Source organism: Heptranchias perlo, unplaced genomic scaffold, assembly GCF_035084215.1.
Source record: "Heptranchias perlo isolate sHepPer1 unplaced genomic scaffold, sHepPer1.hap1 HAP1_SCAFFOLD_59, whole genome shotgun sequence".
NCBI classification, from domain to species: Eukaryota; Metazoa; Chordata; class Chondrichthyes; order Hexanchiformes; family Hexanchidae; genus Heptranchias; species Heptranchias perlo.
The window spans coordinates 4,825,637-4,846,355 of NW_027139612.1; the positions used below are offsets into that span (position 1 = coordinate 4,825,637).

The 20,719-nt window shown below is 44.5% G+C and overlaps 1 protein-coding gene across 5 annotated transcripts in view; it reads right to left on the minus strand.

Moving 5' to 3' along the window:
- Window positions 1–729: 729 nt before the first annotated feature.
- LOC137316327 (NACHT, LRR and PYD domains-containing protein 4C-like) overlaps window positions 730–20,719 on the minus strand; it is a 36,510-nt gene continuing 16,520 nt past the window's right edge. For 4 of the 5 annotated variants that reach the window (XM_067980395.1, XM_067980392.1, XM_067980393.1 and 1 more), the window contains 8 exons: window positions 12,921–13,016; window positions 10,593–10,759; window positions 10,106–10,277; window positions 9,935–10,000; window positions 5,393–7,132; window positions 3,743–3,829; window positions 2,390–2,557; window positions 730–2,217 (listed from right to left, as the gene is read on the minus strand). In XM_067980395.1, the coding sequence (XP_067836496.1) occupies window positions 2,130–2,217; window positions 2,390–2,557; window positions 3,743–3,829; window positions 5,393–5,706 (657 nt within the window). In that variant the 5' untranslated portion in view covers window positions 5,707–7,132; window positions 9,935–10,000; window positions 10,106–10,277; window positions 10,593–10,759; window positions 12,921–13,016 and the 3' untranslated portion in view covers window positions 730–2,129. Of the gene's footprint in view, window positions 2,218–2,389; window positions 2,558–3,742; window positions 3,830–5,392; window positions 7,133–9,934; window positions 10,001–10,105; window positions 10,278–10,592; window positions 10,760–12,920; window positions 13,017–20,719 lie in introns of those variants that run through there. The other variant, XR_010961534.1, reaches the window with a different exon arrangement.

Here is a 20,719-nt window from a genome sequence, read left to right on the forward strand (position 1 = left end):
TTCGATTGTAACCGATTGTGATTTAACCAGGTTAAAGCCTGGGGTTAAAGTAGCCCGGCCTGCAATGTTATACAAACACGTTAACCCACTGTGAGACAAACAGGGGCTGAGAGGAGATTAACGTCGGAAACGTGAACCCCTCTCGGGGCTTCGAGGGTTTGTTATAATTTCAAAATGATGCTTGTGTTTCGGGGAGAAGCGACAACTTTGAGGGGACAAAGCGGCCATTTGAGGGGTTTTGATGGAGTAAATGAGGAGAAACTGTTTCCAGTGGCAGGGGGTCGGTAACCAAAGGACACAGATTCAAAATAATTGTCAAAAGAGACAGAGGTGACAAGAGGATTATTTTTATGCAGCAAGTTGTTATGATCTGGAATTTACTGCCTGAAAGGGAGGTGGAAGCCGATTCAACAGTAAATTTCAAACGAGAATTGGATAAATACTGTAACGTATCATTCTGTGATATTGCGGCAGGTGCATGGCGGACATTTTGCCTTGCATGTCGGGAGGACATTTTGTGGAGTCCCAGCTGAGCCTTTTGCTCACAGTCCGTCTCACTAATTTGTGAAAATGCATATCCCCGTGTAAGACCAACCCGGTTCAATGGACCGACCGGTCACATCTATGATGCCAGTTGGAGGAGGTGTGACGTCTTTTCCAGGAACATTTATTCAATATTTTAAAATACGAACACCAATATTTTTATTTTAAATAATGAGTAGTCCAGGCCTGAGCTGAAATAAATGGTGGAGTTTTAATAACACAGCACATGGACAACAAATTACATTTATATAGCGCCTTTATAGCAGTAAAACGTCCGAAGGTACTTTGCAGGAGTATTAAGGCAAAATTTGACACTGAGCAGCATAAGGAAATATTAGGACAGGTGACCAAAAATCTTGGTCAAAGAGGTAGGTTTTAAGGAGCATCTTAAAGGAGGGGAGAGATGGAGAGAGGTGGAAAGGTTTAGGGAGTGAATTCCAGAGCTTCGGGCCTCGGCAGCTGAAGGCACGGTACACAGGGACACGGTCCAGATTCTGACTCCTCACTGGGAGAGGAGCCCAATTATCACTGTCCTACTGCAGTCCAGACTGAGCCAACTCTAAGCCCTTCCTATCTGTACTTTGACTCAGTGTCCCACTGCAGCCCAGACTGAGCCCCACACTGGGCCCTTCCTGTCTGTACATTGACCCAGTGTCCCCCGACAGCCCAGACTGAGCCCCACCCTGGGCCCTTCCTGTCTGTACATTGACCCAGTGCCCCACTGCAGCCCAGACTGAGCCCCACCCTGGGCCCTTCCTGTCTGTACATTGACCCAGTGTCCCACTGCAGCCCAGACTGCGCCCCACCCTGGGACTTCCTGTCTCTGCATTGACCCAGTGTCCCCCTACAGCCCAGACTGAGCCCCATCCTGGGCCCTTCCTCTCTGTACATTGACCCAGTGTCCCACTGCAGCCCAGACTGAGCCCCACACTGGGCCCTTCCTGTCTGTACATTGACCCAGTGTCCCACTGCAGCCCAGATTGAGCCCCACCCTGGGCCCTTCCTGTCTGTACATTGACCCAGTGTCCCACTGCAGCCCAGACTGCGCCCCACCCTGGGACTTCCTGTCTCTGCATTGACCCAGTGTCCCCCTACAGCCCAGACTGAGCCCCACCCTGGGCCCTTCCTCTCTGTACATTGACCCAGTGTCCCACTGCAGCCCAGACTGAGCCCCACCCTGGGCCCTTCCTGTCTGTACATTGACCCAGTGTCCCACTGCAGCCCAGACTGAGCCCCACCCTGGGCCCTTCCTGTCTGTACATTGACCCAGTGCCCCACTGCAGCCCAGACTGAGCCCCACCCTGGGCCCTTCCTCTCTGTACATTGACCCAGTGTCCCATTGGGGACCATCCAGCCCCGGATATCCTGCAGAATCAGCGCTGTGGGACCGGGTGACTGAGTCTCGTGACCCTGTCGCTGGGCCTCTGACGTCACAATGGGAGACGACGCTCGCTCAGCTCGAGCCGGAAACCGTTCAAGGGCCGTTCGGATTTGAACCTGGAGCGCGGCCGGTTAAAGGGGAGGGACAGAGAATCGGCCAAAAATGTTCAATGAATGAGACCAGTAATGGTGATAAATTGAAATGATCACACTCCCACACTCAGTCCGGGTCTGGATTCCTGCAGTGACTCCAGGTGTCTCTTTCCGTTTGAACTGAATTGATTCCTCCAAAGCCTGAAACAGATTAAAGATTAAATAGGAAATAAACAGATTGAACAACAGTGTAAATAACAGGGAGACTGGGGTTAATATTTCAATAATAATTACAGACAAATATTACCCATAAAAGGGACTGAATCCCATTGATATTTTATTGATTACATTAATCATTAACACAAACACTCACCAGATCCACTCCAGACTCCTACGGGTGAGTATGAGGGAGCGGTGAGCGGGGACAGATCGGTCTGCGAAGTAGTTTGATCCAAGGTTCAGACCCGTCAGTTTACGGTTTGTACTGAGAGCGGAGACGAGATCCTCGGTACAAGATTCTGTGAGACCGACATCATCCAAACTGGGGATCAGAGAGAGAGAAATAACAGGAATCAGAGTAAATCCCCAGTGTTTATTAATAGCGCAATTGCTGACACTAATAATAATGTACAGTGTTTATTAATAACACTATTACTGGTACTAATAATAATGTACAGTATATTATTGATAGCACTATTACTGATAGTAATAATAATGTAATGTTTATTAATAACACTATTACTGATACTAATAATAATGTACAGTATTCATTAATAGCACAATTACTGATACTAATAATAATGTACAGTGTTTATTAATAACACTTACTGACACTAATAATAATGTACAGTGTTTATTAATAACACTATTATCGATACTAATAATAATGTACAGTGTTTATTAACAACACTATTACTGATACTAAAAATAATGTACAGTATTTATTAATAACACTATTACTGATACGAATAATAATGTACAGTGTTTATTAATAACACTATTACCGATACTAATAATAATGTACAGTGTTTATTAATAACACTATTACTGATAGTAATAATAATGTAGTGTTTCTTAATAACACTATTACCGATTCTAATAATAATGTACAGTGTTTATTAATAACACTATTACCAATACTAATAATAATGTACAGTGTTTATTAATAACACTATAACTGATAGTAATAATAATGTAGTGTTTATTAATAACACTATTACTGATACTAATAATGATGTACAGTGTTTATTAATAGCACTATTACTGATACTAATAATGATGTACAGTGTTTATTAATAACACTATTACTGATACTAATAATGGACAGTTTTTATGAATAACACTATTACCGATACTAATAATAATGTACATTGTTTATTAATAACACTATTACTGATACTAATAACAATGTAGAGTGTTTATTAATAACACTATTACTGATACCAATAGCAATGTACAGTGTTTATTAACACTATCACTGATACTAATAACAATGCACAGTGTTTATTAATAACACTATCACTGATACTGATGATAATGTACAGTGTTTATTAATAACACTATTTTGATACTAATAATAATGTACAGTGTTTATTAATAACACTATTACTGATGCTAATAATAATGTACAGTGTTTATTAACAACACCATCACTGATATTAATAATAATGTGCGGTGTTCGACATCCAATTATGATAAACACAATCTCACACAGTCTGATACTTACCCCAGTTCCTGTATTTTACAGTCCGGGTTCCTCAGAGTCGCAGACAGTAGTTTCACTCCTGAATCTCCCAGTTTATTATTACCCAGTCTAAACACAAACAGACAGAGAGTGAGAAACATACTGAATCCAATCCCCGATTTGACACAATTTCTCTCTGATATTACAGGAAACACTGAAAACTATTCAGGAAATTAATAACCAGATTTCCGTGTCGCTGACAATGAATCTCTCTCTGTCCAACGCCCCATAGATTCAGGAACTGTCAGTAAATGTATTTATCAAATAAAGCGCTGTCTGTGTGAAGCCATTAAGTGTCCCTTAGTCCGGCCTCATTCCCTGATGATCAGAATTACCCTCCTGGAGTTCAATGACCGCTCCCTTCATGTTCGGGGAAACTTGTCTCATTTCTGATGCTTGTTAATTCCCAGATTTTATGGGAATGCGGCGATTTTCCCCGAAATAAATGATAAAGCGGTGATTACCTGTACTTCATGCAGTATTGTATGAAACTGTACAATATCTCGGGGTGAATTATATTGTGAAACGGCGCTAACTGCTGTTGCAAAATCCGTCCCCCAGGATTTCATGTGATAAGGAGAGTTTATTTTGGCTTGTTACAAGTTTTAAATGTCTCTGCACTCCTAGTTTATAGGGGCGGGGGAGGGGAGTCTCTCTCTTTATTCCCATTGAACTGGCTCTTTACTTATTTCAGGATAACGGGCCCGACAGTTTATGGGGAATTTTCTGTGGTTACCTCCCCGAGCGGGACCTCACACACGGGGGGCAGACTGTGGGAAATTCACGGGTTGACTGCACCTGGTTTACCCAGGAGCCTCCTGCTGAGTGGGAGGCCCCACCGCTGACCAGTGTGTATCTGTATTCCTGGGCTAATACCCCACAACCCGTTAGATTGGAACCATTTTACTGGCAGATTTTAGTTCCCCAATCCCACTGAAGTGTCGGCCTGGATTAATCAGCGAGGGGCCTGAATCCACGACCTTCTGATTCAGAGGCACGAGTGCTGCCAGCTGGGTGAAGAGACGGTGGATGTATTGGAGAGTCTGAAGGGCTGTGTCATTGATGAGTTAAGATAACGGACCGACGTCCTGCGGGGAAAGCTCAGCCCGCCCACTGGCGGTTGTGTGCCCGAAAGCTGTGTTTTGCTCTTTGTTATTGAATGTTTGGTGTTTCTGCTTCCCTCTCCTACACACGATCACAGTCCGGTGACTGTCACTTGCCCCCAAACCTCGGTAAGAGGGTGGGATGCTCAGACACAAAGACTGCTGCAGTTAGTATCGGTCCACGTGTGAGTAACAGTGAGAATTAGCCTCTTCAATGGATGTATCTCAGGTAGTGATAAAAACAGCAATAAATATCATTTATTGTAATTAAATTATCAGACTCTTTCAGTGACATGTATTTACTGATCCGATAAAGACTGTAAAATCCCGAATTTTCACAACGATCCATTTTAGATTCTCCAGTCGTTAGGGAATTACTAACCGATCCTCTTATCATTTGTCGTATTTGTGTTGCATCTGCTTCTCTCTGGTTTATCGGAACTGTTTGTTTCCCTTCATTACGGAGCAACAATACAATCTGTGACTGTTGGACAATTGGCCCAACAGTTAGAGACAAATATACAGTTACCTCAACACCTGGCATTTGTGTAGTACGGGTCCCAGCCGCTGGAGTCCTTCACACTGAATGGAGCAGTTCTCCAGATCGAGGTGTTTTGTTATACCACAGAGTCCAATGCCATGAGACAGCAGCGCACAGTAAATAGGGGTCAGTCGCAATCCATTAAATGTAATTGTTTCCACAGATCCCACTGTGACCCGAGACAGTGTTTTATTCTGAAACTCAAAAAGGTAGTGGAATGTGTTCAGGAGGTCCCTTTCATCAGATTCACAAGCTGTATTTCCAATCTCTCCTTCAACTTTCTCCTTCAGCCAATCAATCATTCCGCAGATTGTTTGATGAAGAAATGGACCCAGAAACTCCTCCAGGGGCCGAGCTGACTGTGAGGATGAGAGACCAGCAACAAAACGGAGAAATATCTCCAATCGCCCATCTTCCTTGCTGTGGGCTTCACGGAGGAGTTTCCGGATGTCCCCAGGATCTGGAGTCAGGAATTGTGCGAGAGCGGCTACAAACTCTTGGATGGTGAGGTGCGGGAATGTGTAAACCACACTCTGGGCAGAATCATCTCTCTCCAAAAGTTACATCATGAACCCAGACAGGAACTGGGAAGGTTGCAGATTGTACTGGATCAAATCTCCATTTCGAAACACCAATCTTCTTCTCGGAGACTCCAGTGAAGTCCATCTCACCGATCTTCAGTAACACATCACGGGGGGATTCAATCTCTCGGCCATGGTTTTTCAGAATGTTGTAAATATAGTAGGAATATAGTTGGGTGATGGTCTTGGGAACTCGCTGCTGTTTCCTGTCTCTTTGTGTGAAGAAGGGACCCAGTGACAGACCGAGGATCCAGCAGTAGGAAGGGTTGTAACACATGGTGTACAGGATCTCGTTCTCCTCCAGTGTTTGAAAACAGCTGCTGCCACCACCTGATCTTCAAAAAACTTGTTGAAATATTCCTTCCGTTCTTCACCAAACAAATCCCAGGATTTCAGCCCAGACACTGATCTCAGCGTTTTCCAATAAATGTAATGCAGTGGGGCGGCTGGTCACTAGCACTGAACATCCTGGGAGCAGCTTGTGCTGTATTAAACTGTACACAATGTCAGACACTTCACACCAGTCTTCAGGATCTGTGCACATGTATTGAGGTTCTGTATTTCTCCGATTATTTGCAAAATCGATGCTGTCCTTGAATTCATCTAAACCATCGAATATAAACAGTAATCCCTCTGGGTTCTTCCAGAGATCTCCCAACATATTCCCAAAGTAAGAATACAGATTCAGTATCAGATTCCTCAGGTTTATTCTACAGTTAATAGCGTTCAAAGCCCGGAATTTAAAACTGAAAACAAATTGAAAGTGTGGGTATATTTTCCCAGTGGCCTCAGTCATAAACAATCTTTTGTACCATTGTTGTTTTTCCAATCCCCGCGACTCCGCTCACCGCTGCTGAACTCCCAGATTTGCATTTTCTCCGGGAAAAAACTGCTCTGGAACAATTGATCAGTTTGGATTTTTTCAGTTCTCTCCGGAGATGTTTCTCTCTCCACTCTTCATGCTCTCGGCCTCTTGCCAGCAGTTCATGTTCTGCAAGTGTCCGATCTCGAACAGTAGAAATGACCGTTAGCTCAGTGTATGGATTGACCAGCTGGAAAATCTTAACCTTCTCCTTTATTAGGATTGTGTTCACTCTCAGTGTTTCAGTTTGGACCCGGAGTGTTTCCTTGTGTTTCTCTTGAACATCTTCAATAAGATCAGGCAGAAAGTGGTTCTCAATATTCGTTGTATTGATATAAAAACAAATTCTCAATATCACTTTCCTAGTCAGTAAAATGTTCCGAGGTTGAATTCACATCTTCAATAGAGGTGCGAGCAGGAAATTAAACTCAGTTACTGGAAACCTCGCTTGAAAGTGAACAAGGGCTGAGAAAAGTTTCAAATTCTCACTTGATTCTAATATTTACTGAACATGGAGATTTCTATGAAGGTGATATTTTCCCTCGGCTGATTAATTTTATCAGCCCCGCCCTGTACCATGGACATCTCATTTCAAATCCACACATGGTTCTGGTGATACGAAACTAGAGGTTCTGGAGGATTAACCTATGAAACCGTCAGTGGTGCTCACCTTTTGCGGAAATTGGAAATAGGTTATTGTTTGCATTGGGAGAGGGACAGACTCTGAATGGAGAGAAATTCCACTGTTATTGTATCAGACCTCGGGCAGGTTATCTGGGATATTGTGGGCACTGGGAGAGGGACAGACTGTGAACGAACAGAAGTTCCACTCCTATTGTATCAGGTCTTGGGCAGGTTATCTCGGGTGTTGTGCGCAATGGGAGAGGGGCGGACTGAATAGACAGGAGTTAAATTATTATTGTTTTAGGACTCGGGCAGGTTGTCTGGGGTATTACCTGCATTTCTATAGTCACCTGATCACAGGTAAAGATTACTGCCATTATGTATGTACAGAGGGGAGTCAGAAAGATGATTTAATTTATTACGAGTTTAGGCTGAGGCGATGGTGCGAGGGTTTGATGTATTTTGTTTGGTTAAGAGATTTCAGTATTGAAATGTTTTAATGGAATTCCCAACATTAGTAAGGACATAAGAACATATGAAGTAGGAGCAGGGGTGGGCCATACGGCCCTTCGAGCCTGCACCGCCAGTCAATGAGATCATGGCTGATCCACCTCAAATCCACTTGCCCGCCCGATCCTATTCTCCATTGATTTCCTTCGTGTCCAAAAATCTATCGATCACAGTCTTGAATATACTCATCCGAAACAGGAAACAGGCTCAAAATCAACAAAATAATTAATAACGGAGAAGGGAATTCAGGGTAATTTTCTCACACAAAGTGCCAGAGAAACTTGGGAAGACAATAAAGTGGCAGTGTAAGTGGGTCAAGAGACAATCAGACGTGTTTCTTTGGATACATTGAGACGACGGGTAGGTGGGGTCATCTATCTAACAGGGACAGGCTTATTTGGGCGAAATTGCTTTTTCCTGTCATAACACCGATTAGAATTAAAAAATACAACTACTGCACACATCATTCTGTGTAATGTTCGAGCAGAAAACATTCACAGTTCATTTCAACTGTTCTCCCAATAATTACACTCAGTTGTTTCATTTCGGTCAGAATTCCCCACATTGTAGGTTTGGGAAATTACAAATCTGTTCCCATCAGTCATTCCATTGGGTCTAAAAAGACCGTGAGTTAAAGGACTATTCTTTGAGCAGAATAAGTTCTCTCTTTCACTGCCATTATTCATTCCATTGGGTCTAAAAAGGCCCTGAGTTAAATACTATTATTTGAGCAGAATAGGTCCTCTCTTTCACTGCCATCATTCATTACATTGGGTTCAGAAAGACCCTGAGTTAAAGGACTATTCTTTGAATAGAATAAGTTTTCCCTTTCACTGCCATTAGTCATTCCATTGGGTCCAAAAAGACCCTGAGTTAAAGGACTATTCTTTGAGTAGAATAAGTTCTCTCTTTCACTGCCATTAGGAAGCTAGCCCATAACTTCCGAATTACCCTGAACATTGTCTTTCCCTCACATTTCTCCACGGATTAATGATCTATTGTGTGAAAATCCGCAAATCTTCTCAGATCAGATCGAATACTTTGACGTCTGTGAAAAGATAACATTTTCAATATTTCGCATTTCTCCACCTCGTTCCCTACAGGTGATTGGGAGCAGATTTCTAGGGGCGCAGGTAAACCGTGACGTCTGGCACAAAGCACTGCTCATTAATTGTGAGCCGAAAGGATCTGTGAGGCACACTGGAGTTGTGTGTAGGATTCACAATATATCAGGATCCTGACAGGTGTGTATGGGGATTCACAGTGTATCAGGATCCTGCCAGTTGTGCATGGGGATTTACAGTGGATCAGGATCCTGCCAGGTGTGCATGGGGATTCACACTGTATCTGGATCCTGCCAGGTGTGCATGTGGATTCACACTGTATCTGGGTCCTGCCAGGTGTGCATGGAGATTCACAGTGTATCAGGATCCTGCCAGATGTGTATGGGGGTTCACAGTGTAACAGGGTCTGCCCGGTGTGTATGGGGATTCACAGTGTATCAGGATCCTGCCAGGTGTGTATGGGGAGTCACAGTATATCAGGATCCTGCCAGATGTGTATGGGGAGTCACAGTGTATCAGGATCCTGCCAGGTGTGTATGGGGATTAAAGCTGTATCACGATCCTCCCAGGTGTGTATGGGGATTCACGGTGTATCGGGATCCTCCCAGGTATGAACGGTTTTTCACAGCTGTTAGCAATCAGCACCTGGATTAGTTGGAATAATAAAACATCTACAAATTTACAAATAATTGGGAAACGTGAATAGTAAAAGATCGTGCAGACGATCTGAAGATTATTAACAAATCAAAATCAAACTTTATTCTGTTCCCTCCAACCTTTCAACTTCTGATTCACAGATTCTGACAATCTCTAAACAAAAGGCTACAGTCAAACATTCTGATTCTCAGAAGTGAAATAAACAGTTTGAAATCTCCATGTCGTCACTTACCTTTCAGATGACTGGGTATTTCAGTTAAACTTCGTCCGATGTTCATATAATCAAATGGATCAGGACCTGTTTAAATCAATGAGCTTTCATGAGATAAGATCTGTGTAATATGTTGGTAAATTCTGCAGTGTTTCAATCTGAAATTGAATTCAGTGTGTGATTTTACCGTACCAAGTTCCTGCATCTCGTTCAGTATTTTGTCCAACTTTGGTACCGCATGGTGCATTTTCACAAAGGATTCCCACATCACCCTTCGGGCCCGAGAGCCGTTCTCCATCACCAGATTTAGGAGAAGGTTGGAACTGTCCGCCCTGTTTCCCTTCTCCACGAAACCAGTGACTTTCTGTAAATAATTATAATGAATATATTGGTACCTCCTTTTCCCATTCCCACTTAAACTGATTCCCTTTTGTTTTCAGTCCACACAAGAGTTATACCCGAACCGTTCCCCTGTCCTTTGTACAGAGACTGAACGATCCACTGGGTATGTTCACCATTTCGTATCATTGTTTCAGATTCACTGTATTTTCAGTTTGATCCATTTCTTTCCTATTTGACCAGTTTCTCTTCTGTAACATTCTCTGATTCTAAGATCTGATATCCTGTTAGTTATGTGATGTTTAAATGACCAAATTCATTCTGTATCCTTCCCACTTACCCGATGTTCCTGTCCACTGAAATGTCTCTCCTATGTTAACAACGAGCTGACGCCCTCCACCCCCTCTTCAATCGCCTGTTCCAATCTGTCCCGGTAGAATTTCGTCAACTGGAACAGTTGGTAATCGTCGCACTTTGTCAGCAACTCAGTGATTGCAGTGTTCGGATCTGTGAACAAAAATGGAGAAAACTAAACACATTATCGACTTTCTATCCGGGCGGCTACATTTCCTCTGAAACCAAACGGCTGAAGCCTCCTGTGAGCCACATTATCAAACACCTTCTGAAAACCCATATATACCCCATGTGCTACATCCCATCGATCGATATAGTCATCTCTCAACAAAGCTGTATCAGATTTGTCAAATACGACTGACTGCAGCGAATCAGTTCCAGCCTCCGCTCATCATCCCCTGTATCTCTAAATGTTCGCTAATTCGACCTGGAATTACAGACCACGACTGACGGAGATTAATTGGTCTCCAGTTACCCGTTGACTCTCTCTCCCTATTTTAACAGAGACATTACTTGTTCTGCTTCGGTCCACCTGGATATTTTTGATAACAATCGAGGATTGAGAAATTGTGATCAGAGTCCCTCTTATCTCCTCTCTGACTCAATTTAACAGCCTCGGGTGTGTTATCTCTGGGCCCAGTGATTTATCCACCTCGGCGATCCAAATCCTTCTCTACAGTTATCACTAACTATGTGTTCACATCCTCCTCTCGTACACCAACATTTTCACTTCCACCATCATTTTTAGAAACGAAATGAAATATTTTTTATCTCCCCAAACCTTCATCCACAACTCGTTTCCCCCAGTTCCTCCTCCATCTCACCTTCACTGATTGCTGTCCTGCAAAACACACCGAGAATTGTGCTATTTCCCTTCCTATTGCTTAACTGCGTTCATAAGGAATCGACCTTAACATAGCACCCTGGAACATTCTGATGTTCGAAACCTCTCCTTTTCTCTCTTCTCCTTTAAGGCGCTCCTTAAAACCTACCTATTTGACCAAGCTTTTGGTCACCCGTCCTAATATCTCCTTATTTGACTCGGTGTCAATTTTTGTATGATAATCGCTCCTGTCACGCACCCTGGGTCGTTTTACATTAAAGGCAGTATATAAATGCAAGCTGTTATTGTTCTAGCTCTGTCATAGAACCTTTATTAATACTGGCGTCCAGAACTATTTTTCTCTCCCCTCAAAATGTTTTAATGAGAAACATTTCGCTCTGAGCCCTGTGAAAGCTCAGGCCTTGTCTTCCTGATACTAGATCACATCTCTTATACTTCTGATTTTCCGAATATGTTTGGAATTATTTGTATATTCACAGACATAACACACAATCCGAACTCCGATTTTTTGGAATGTTGACCCGTTTCCGTTTCTTTGCTTTTTTAAATACCAAATGAATTGATCTCTCAATATTTCAAAACGACCTTCTTTTTTTCCTGCTAATAACTTTTCACAATTTCATAAATCTTCTGTTCTGCTCCAACAGTTTTATTAATTTCACTCTCTAGTCTCAGAACCTGTGATTTCCCACCATGCAGTCTTATGAGTTGAAACCCTCCCATTGCTCCATTCACCCAGTCTGTAAAACCATTGTTGGTCGGTTCAGACCGTGACCATCCCTTCCCTTCTCCCTGAACTCACTCCAGTCCCCAAGACCGTGAACACTTCCCTCCTGCTCCAGCACTGCAGCCACAGATTGACCTGACTGATATTTCCCCCCTTAAACAGCCCAGCGTAAAGCAATCCGGAGATGGCCGACTCTAAACCTTGTTTTTTAGTCCAGTGCTAAGTCTCAGTGTTCCCTCGATACACGTATTTCTATCCTTGTTATTTGTTCCGACCATGGCTATTCTCTGTTCTCCTTTCCTTCCAAAAGATGGTCCCACACGTTCCAGGATGTTCTTCCCTTTGACACCAGGGCTGCAGAAGAGTCAGTCCATTCCCCTGACTATAGAATCTCCCACCACTATCGCTCTCCTATTCCTGTGTCCCACCTGTCTCTCACCCCCGCCCCACTCGGGGTGTCCCCCTGCTCCCTGGTCTCACACTGTTACTCAGGAAGACCATCCTCTGAGTCACTGTCTCTGTCCACCTTACAGCCCCCAACACCAGGTATCCATTAGCCAGTTCCAGTACTCAGGACATCCCTCTACCTGTGACTGCACCGTCCCTCTAGATGGCCACTCACTTCTCTCTATCTACACAGTATCTGTGCTGTTACCTCTTCCTGTGTGAGCTGAGGTTCCTGCTCGTGATCTGGACCCTTTGTCAGGACAGAAATTATATTTTGATGAATTTTCTGAACCTACCTGTGTCCATTCTCATTCTTTTTGAAGATGTTGGATCTTCTCCCCTGTTTCAACCTTCAGCCATGGTGGTGACAGACGTTCCTGGATTATAATGCTCTGTAATCAATATGATATTAATAGGAGGTTAGGCAGCAATATTACAATGAGCAGGAGAGCTTTGCATTGTTAAACATGATACCAAATCCCTCCTCTCCCATCAGTACAACAGTTGTTTGCTCTGGGATGGAGCATTTCCCGAGTGTGATGATCAACACTCCACATCAGGTGTGACACAGTCAGCTGCCCAGTGAAATCCAGTGAGTCCCGCTGATCTCAACAACCCAGTTCCAGACGGGCTCCCGTCGGCAGAGACTCTGCACTGGGAGCGCCCATTAGTAAGATTTACTCACAGTGCAGGCCAGCATCAGCCTTATTCCTGAGTTAGTGAATATTCTGGAGGGAAATATGGAGCTGGGTGATCATTGATGTATTAAATGACCCCTCACTCGGTTTTACATTCTGGCGCTATTGTATTATTTTATTCACAGAAGTGTTTCATATTTTTGATCAGTTGTGTTTTGATATTAAATCCTGGTACTTTATGAATATGATATCTATCGACATGCACAATATCCAGCTGGGTGTGATTCCTCTGGTGTTTATAGGCAGTGACAGCCTCCCTGAGTTCAAGGAGATGTGTCCTGGTTGGTGCTTCTATTGGATATATATATATTTACCATATTTCTCATGGTGTCAGCACCTAATGAGAACCGTAGGAGGTGAGGAGATTTACCAATGATCTAATATCAACACTAAAGAGCATTGTAGGAAGTGAGGAGATTTACCACTGTTCTAATATTAACACTAATGAGCATTGTAGGAGGTGAGGAGATTTACCACTGTTCTAATATTAACATTAATGAGCACTGTAGGAGGTGAGGAGATTTACCACTGTTCTAATATTAACACTAATGAGCATTGTAGGAGGTGAGGAGATTTACCACTGTTCTAATATTAACATTAATGAGCACTGTAAGAGGTGAGGAGATTCACCACTATTCTAACATTAACACTAATAAGCACTGTTCGGAGATGAAGAGAATTACCAATGTTTTAATATTAACACTAATTGAAATGTTATCAATCGTGTAACGTTAAACCATTAGGTGATGTACGGAATTTATTTGTTGTATATCTTTCGGGGTCTTACAATCTCAGAAAACACCATCAATATATAAGTGGTCGATTTTACTGCTACTTTACAATGAAGATTCTCCACGTGTGTGTGTCTCGCGGTGTGTATGCCCACGAACGGACGTCCTACCAAACTAGAGTTGAAGTTATTCTCCGGCATTAATTTGTAACTAAATTTGAGACATTGTAAAATTGAGTTACTCTTGTTTCACTCACACTGACATTAGTATAATAAACACAAAACAGCAACAACTTGCATTACCACAGACCCTTTAACATCGAAAAACATCCCAAAGCCTTTCACAGACCCCGAATCAGACAAAAGATGGGCGCTGAATAAAGGAGGTAGAGGGAGGGGTGGCAAAAGTTTGGTCAAAGAAGTGGGTTTAGAAGGATCGTAAAGGATGAGAGGGAGGTGGAGAGGTTTCGCGTGAGAATTGCAGAACATAGAGCCGGGACAGCTGAAGGCCCGGCAGCCATAGATCGGGTGAGGAATGGGTGAAATGTGAAAGAGGCCAGAGTCGGAGGCTCATAGAGATCCTGGTGGTGGGGCTTGTACGGCTGGAATTGTGTTTGACTAATTTATTAGAGTTCTTTGTGGAAGCAACAAGCAACATGGATAAAGAGGATCCTGTGGATGTTGTGCACTTGGATTTCCAAAAGGCTTTTGGCAAGGTGCCACATCAAAGGCTACTACACAAAATAAGAGCTCATGGTGGAGGGGGTAAAATATTAGCATGGATAAAGAATTGGTTAGCTAACAGGAAACAGAGAATAGGCACAAATGGTTCAATTTCAGGTTGGAAAGATGTAACGAGTGGAGTGCCACAGGGATCAGTGCTTGGGCCTCAACTATTCACAATCTTTATCAATGACGTAGGAACATAGGAACAGGAGTAGGCCATTCAACCCCTCGTGCCTGCTCCGCCATTTGATAAGATCATGGCTGAGCTGTGATCGACCTCCATATACCTGCCTTTGGCCCACATCCCTGAATACCTTTGGTTGCCAAAAAGCTATCGATCTCAGGTTTAAATTTAGCAATTGAGCTAGTATCAATTGCCGTTTGTGGAAGAGTTCCAAACTTCTACAACACTTTGTGTGTAGAAATTTTTTCTAATCTCGCTCCTGAAAGGTCTGGCTCTAATTATTTGACTGTGCCCCGACTCCTAAAATCCCCAACCAGCGGAAATAGTTTCTCTCTATCCACCCTATCCGTTTCCCTTAATATCTTATAAACCTCGATTAGATCACCCCTTAACCTTCGAAACTTCAGAGAATACAACCCCACATTATGTAATCTCTCCTCGTAACTTAACCCTTGAAGTCCGGGTATCATTCAAGTAAACCTGTGCTGCACTCCCACCAAGGCCAATATGTCCTTCCGAAGGTGCGGTGCCCAGAACTGCTCACAGTACTCCAGGTGCGGTCTAACCAGGGTTTTGGATAGCTGCAGCATAACTTCTGCCCCCTTGTACTCTGGTCCTCTAGATATAAAGGCCAGCATTCCATTTGCTCTCTTGATTATTTTCTTCACCTGTTTATGATACTTCAATGAACTATGTACCTGAACCCCGAGGTCCCTTTGGACATCCACTGTTTTTAACTTTTTACCATTTAGAAAGTACCCTGTACTATCCTTTTTTGATCCAAAGTGGATGACCTCACATTTGTCTACATTGAATTCCATTTGCCACAGTTTTGCCCATTCACCTAATCTATTAATATCCCTATGCAATTTTATGTTTTCATCTACACTGCTTACAATGCCACCAATCTTTGTGTCATCGGCAAACTTAGATATGAGACTTTCTATGCCTTCATCTAAGTCGTTAATAAATATTGTGAATAATTGAGGTCCCAAGACAGATCCCTGCGGGACTCGACTCGTCACATCCTGCCAATGTGAGTACCGACCCATTCTCCTTACTCACTATCGCCCTTCGCTCAGCCAACTTCCTAACCAAGTCCGTACTTTTCCCCCGATTCCATGAGCTTCTATCTAAGCTAACATTCTCTTATGTGGGACCTTAACACATGCCTTCTGGAAGTCCAAATAAATAACACCCATTGACCTTCCCCTGTCCACTACTTTAGTCACCTCTTCAAAAAATTCAATCAGGTTTGTCAGGCACGACCGACATTTCACACATCCATGCTGGCTCTCACTGATTAACTGAAAGTTCTCGATGTGTTCAGTCATCCTATCCTTAATTATAGACTCCAGCATTTTCCCCACAACAGATGTGAGGCTAACTGGTCTATATTTCTCCGGTTTCCCTCTCTCTCCTTTCTTAAAAAGCGGAGTGACATGTGCAATTTTCCAACCTGGAGGGACAGTTCCTGAATCTAGAGAACTTTGAAAGATTATAATTAGGGCATCCACAATGTGCTCACCTCCTTCCTTTAAAACCCTGGGATGGAAACCATCTGGTCCTGGGGATTTGTCGCTCTTTAGTGCTATTATTTTCTTCATTACTGTTGCTTTACTTATGTTAATTTTATCGAGTCCCTGTCCCCGATTCAATATACGTTTTCTTGGGATTTCCAGCATGCTATCCTCTTTTTCGACTGTAAATACTGACGCAAAGTAATTGTTTAACATGTCCGCCATTTCCCCATTGTCAATGGCAATATCCTGACTTTCAGTTTTTAAGGGGCCAACACTGCTCCTGACCACCCTCTTTTTCCTAATATAACTATCAATGTTCTTCGTATTGGTTTTGATATCCCTTGTGAGTTTCTTTTCATACTCTCTTTTTGTAGCTCTTACTATCTGTTTTGTGACACTTTGTTGATCTTTGTATCTTTCCCATTCGCCAGGATCTGTGCCATTTTTTGCCTTTTTGTATGCCCTTTCCTTATGTCTTATACTATCCCTTACCTCTTTAGTTGTCCATGGCTTTTTTTTTGTCAAGTAGAGTTCTTGCCCCTCATGGGTATAAACCGATTCTCTATCACGTTCAATGTTTCTTTAAACATTTCCCACTGATCATCAGTCGTTTTACCTATTAACAGATTTGCCCAGTTTACTGTGGACAGTCTCTGTCTCATCCCATTGAAATCGGCCTTGCCCAAGTCTGGAATCTTAGCAGCTGATTCACTTTTTTTCCTTTCAAACACTACATTGAATTTGTTCATGTTATGATCACTATTGGATAGATGTTCACACACAGTTAAGCCGTTAACTAAATCTAGTTAATTACTCATTACTAAATCCAGTATGGTTTGCCCCTTGTTGCCTCTTGGACATACTGCAGTAGAAAACTATCCCGGACACACGCAAGAAATTCACTACCTTTCTGACAGTTGCTAGTCTGCTTTTCCCAATCTATGTGAAGGTTAAAGTCCCCCATGAAGACCACTATGCCTTTCTTACACGCTTGTCTAATCTCTGCATTTATACAATTATACTTGGATGAAGGGACCTAATGTATGGTTGTTAAATTTGCTGATGACACAAAGGGAGGTAGGAAAGTAATTTGTGAAGACGACATAAGGAGTCTGCAAAGCGATAGGGATAGGTTAAGTGAGTAGGGAAAAATTAGGGAGATGGAGTATAATGTTGGATAATATGAACTTGTCCACAAGGATTAGAAAAGCAGTATATTATTTAAATGGAGAGAGATTGCAGAACTCTGAGGTCCAGAGGGATCTGGGTGTCCTAGTACATGAATCACAAAAAAATAGTATGCAGGTACAGCAGGTGATTCGGAAGGCACATGGAATGTTGCCATTTATTGCAAGGGGAATGGAATGTAAAAGTTGAGATGTTTTGCTATAGTTGTTCAGGGCATTGGCGAGACCACATCTCGAATACTGTGTGCAGTTTTGGTCTCCTTATTTGGGAAAGGACATAACTGCTTTGTAGGCGGTTCAGAGAAGGTTCACTCGACTGATTCCTGGGATGAGGGGGTTATCTTATGAGGAAAGTTGGACAAGTTGGGCCTGTATACATTGGAGTTTAGAAGAATGAGAGGTGATCTTATTTAAACATATAAGATCCTGAGGAGACTAGAAGGGGTAGATGCTGAGAGGATGTTTCCCCTTGTGGGAGAGACTAGAACTAGGGGGCCACAGTTTAAAAATAAGGGGTCTCCCATATAAGTCGGAGATGAGGAGAAATGTTTTCTCTCAGAGGGTTGTGAGTCTGTGGAATCACTTCCCCAGTGAGTGGTGGAGGCAGGGTCATTGAATATTTTTAATATCTCTCTCCATTTAAATATTTTGAGTTGAATAGATTCCTGATTAACAAGGGAGTCAAAGGTTATAGTTGGAACCAAGCGAGGGGAGCCCCACTGAGCTGGACAATGGAGGAGAGGCGTTGGAGGAAGAGATCGAGATGCACGAGTCCACCTATTCACCCACGTGTCAAACTGGGCGTGTCTCTTTGATCAAACCCTCTCGTCTGTAATACAAAAGTCTCATTGGTGGTTTAATGTTATAGAACAAGTTAAACTCATTTCACTTGTGCATCACATAACTCTCTGACTGGGCGACTAGAATCTCTCCGTTCCACTCGAAGAGTTCACGTGTTCCAGACTACAGAATGAGAGAAAAGATTCCGATATTCGCATTCTACAAAACTGCTGCAGAAAACGCAGCCTCGTCAATTCCCTTTATTTTACGTAGAATTATGCAGGATGTACAGCACAGAAATAGGCCATTCGGCCCAACTGAACCATGCCGGTGTTTCTGCACCTCGTCAGCCTCCAACCTCCCTCTTGCATCTCACTCTATCAGTATATCCTTCTATCTTTCTCCCTCATGTGTTTATCGGGCTTCTCCTTAAAAACATATTTTCTTTGCAGTGAGGCTCTGTTACCTGGAGATTGCCTTCTCATCGACCCTGTACAGTTCATACGCTGCTGTTCCACCGTCCCACAAATATAATTCCGCGCCCACACCCCACCGACACGACCCCGCGCCCACAACCCACCAACACGGCCCCGCGCCCATACCCCACCCACACGGCCCCAAACGAACACCCCACCTACACGGCCCCGTGCCCACGCCCCACTGATTTGGCCCCACATCCGTACCCCACTGACACGGCCCCAAACCCGCACCCCACCGATCAGGCCCCAATCCTACACCCCACTGACCCGGCCCAGCGCCCACACCCCACGATCCGGCCCAAAATTCACACCCCACCGACACGGCCCCGCGCTCACACTCCATTGACTCGGCCCCAAACCCATACCCGACTGAACTAGCCTCACACCCATTCCCAACCGACCCGGCACCGTGCCCATATCCCACTGATCCGGCCTCGCACACCCACACCCCATTGACCTGGCCCCACACCAATACCCCTCTGATCCGGACCCACACCCACACCCCATTGACCTGGCCCCACACACATACCCCTCTGATCCGGACCCACACCCATACCTCACTGACCTGGCCCCACACCCATACCCCTCTGATCCGGACCCACACCCAAACCTCACTGACCTGGCCCCACACCATTACCCATTTGACCCGGACCCACACCCATACCCCCTGACACGGCCCCACACCCATACCCATCTGACCCGGCCCCACACCCATACGCATTTGACCCGGCCCCACACCCATACCTCACTGACACGGCCCCACACCCATACCCACCTGTCCCGGCCCCATACCCACCCCTCACTGACACGGCCCCACACCCATACCCACCTGAGCCGGACCCACACCCATACCTCACTGACACGGCCCCACACCCATACCCATTTGACCCGGCCCCACACCCATACCTCACTGACACGGCCCCACACCCATACCCACCTGACCCGGCCCCATACTCATCCCTCACTGACACGACCCCACACCCATACCCATTTGACCCGGCCCCACACCCATACCTCACTGACACGGCCCCACACCCATACCCACCTGACCCGGCCCCACACCCATAACTCACTGAAACGGCCCCACACCCATACCCACCTGACCCGGCCCCATACTCATCCCTCACTGACACGACCCCACACCCATACCCATTTGACCCGGCCCCACACCCATACCTCACTGACACGGCCCCACACCCATACCCACCTGACCCGGCCCCATACCCATCCCTCACTGACACGGCCCCACACCCATACCCACCTGACCCGGCCCCACACCCATACCTCACTGACCAGGTACCACAACCATACATCTATGACCCGGCCCCACACCCACGACCCACTGACCCGGCCCCACACCCACACCCCACTGATCCGGCCCCAAACCCAAACCCCATTGACCCAGTCCCACACCCATACATCTCTGACCCAGCCCCACAACCATACACCACTGACCCGGCCCCACAACCAAACGCCACTGACACAGCCCAACATCCACACCCTACTGACCCGGCCCCACACACACACACAACTGACCCGGCCCCACACCCATACGCCACTGACAGGGAGCGAGAGGTTATACTCCAAGTTTAATTTCTGAATTATGAAGTTTGATGTGTAACAGCGAGTGAATGTGACAGGAGACGAGTGCAGCATTAAGTGTGACACTTACAGGAAGTGTGCGTTGGAAATAAAACTTTTAATTCATTACTAGTGCATCTCGATGGCCTTGCTCACACTGGCATAGATGAACTGGAATGTGTTCTCACTGTTTGTTGAAACAGGCCA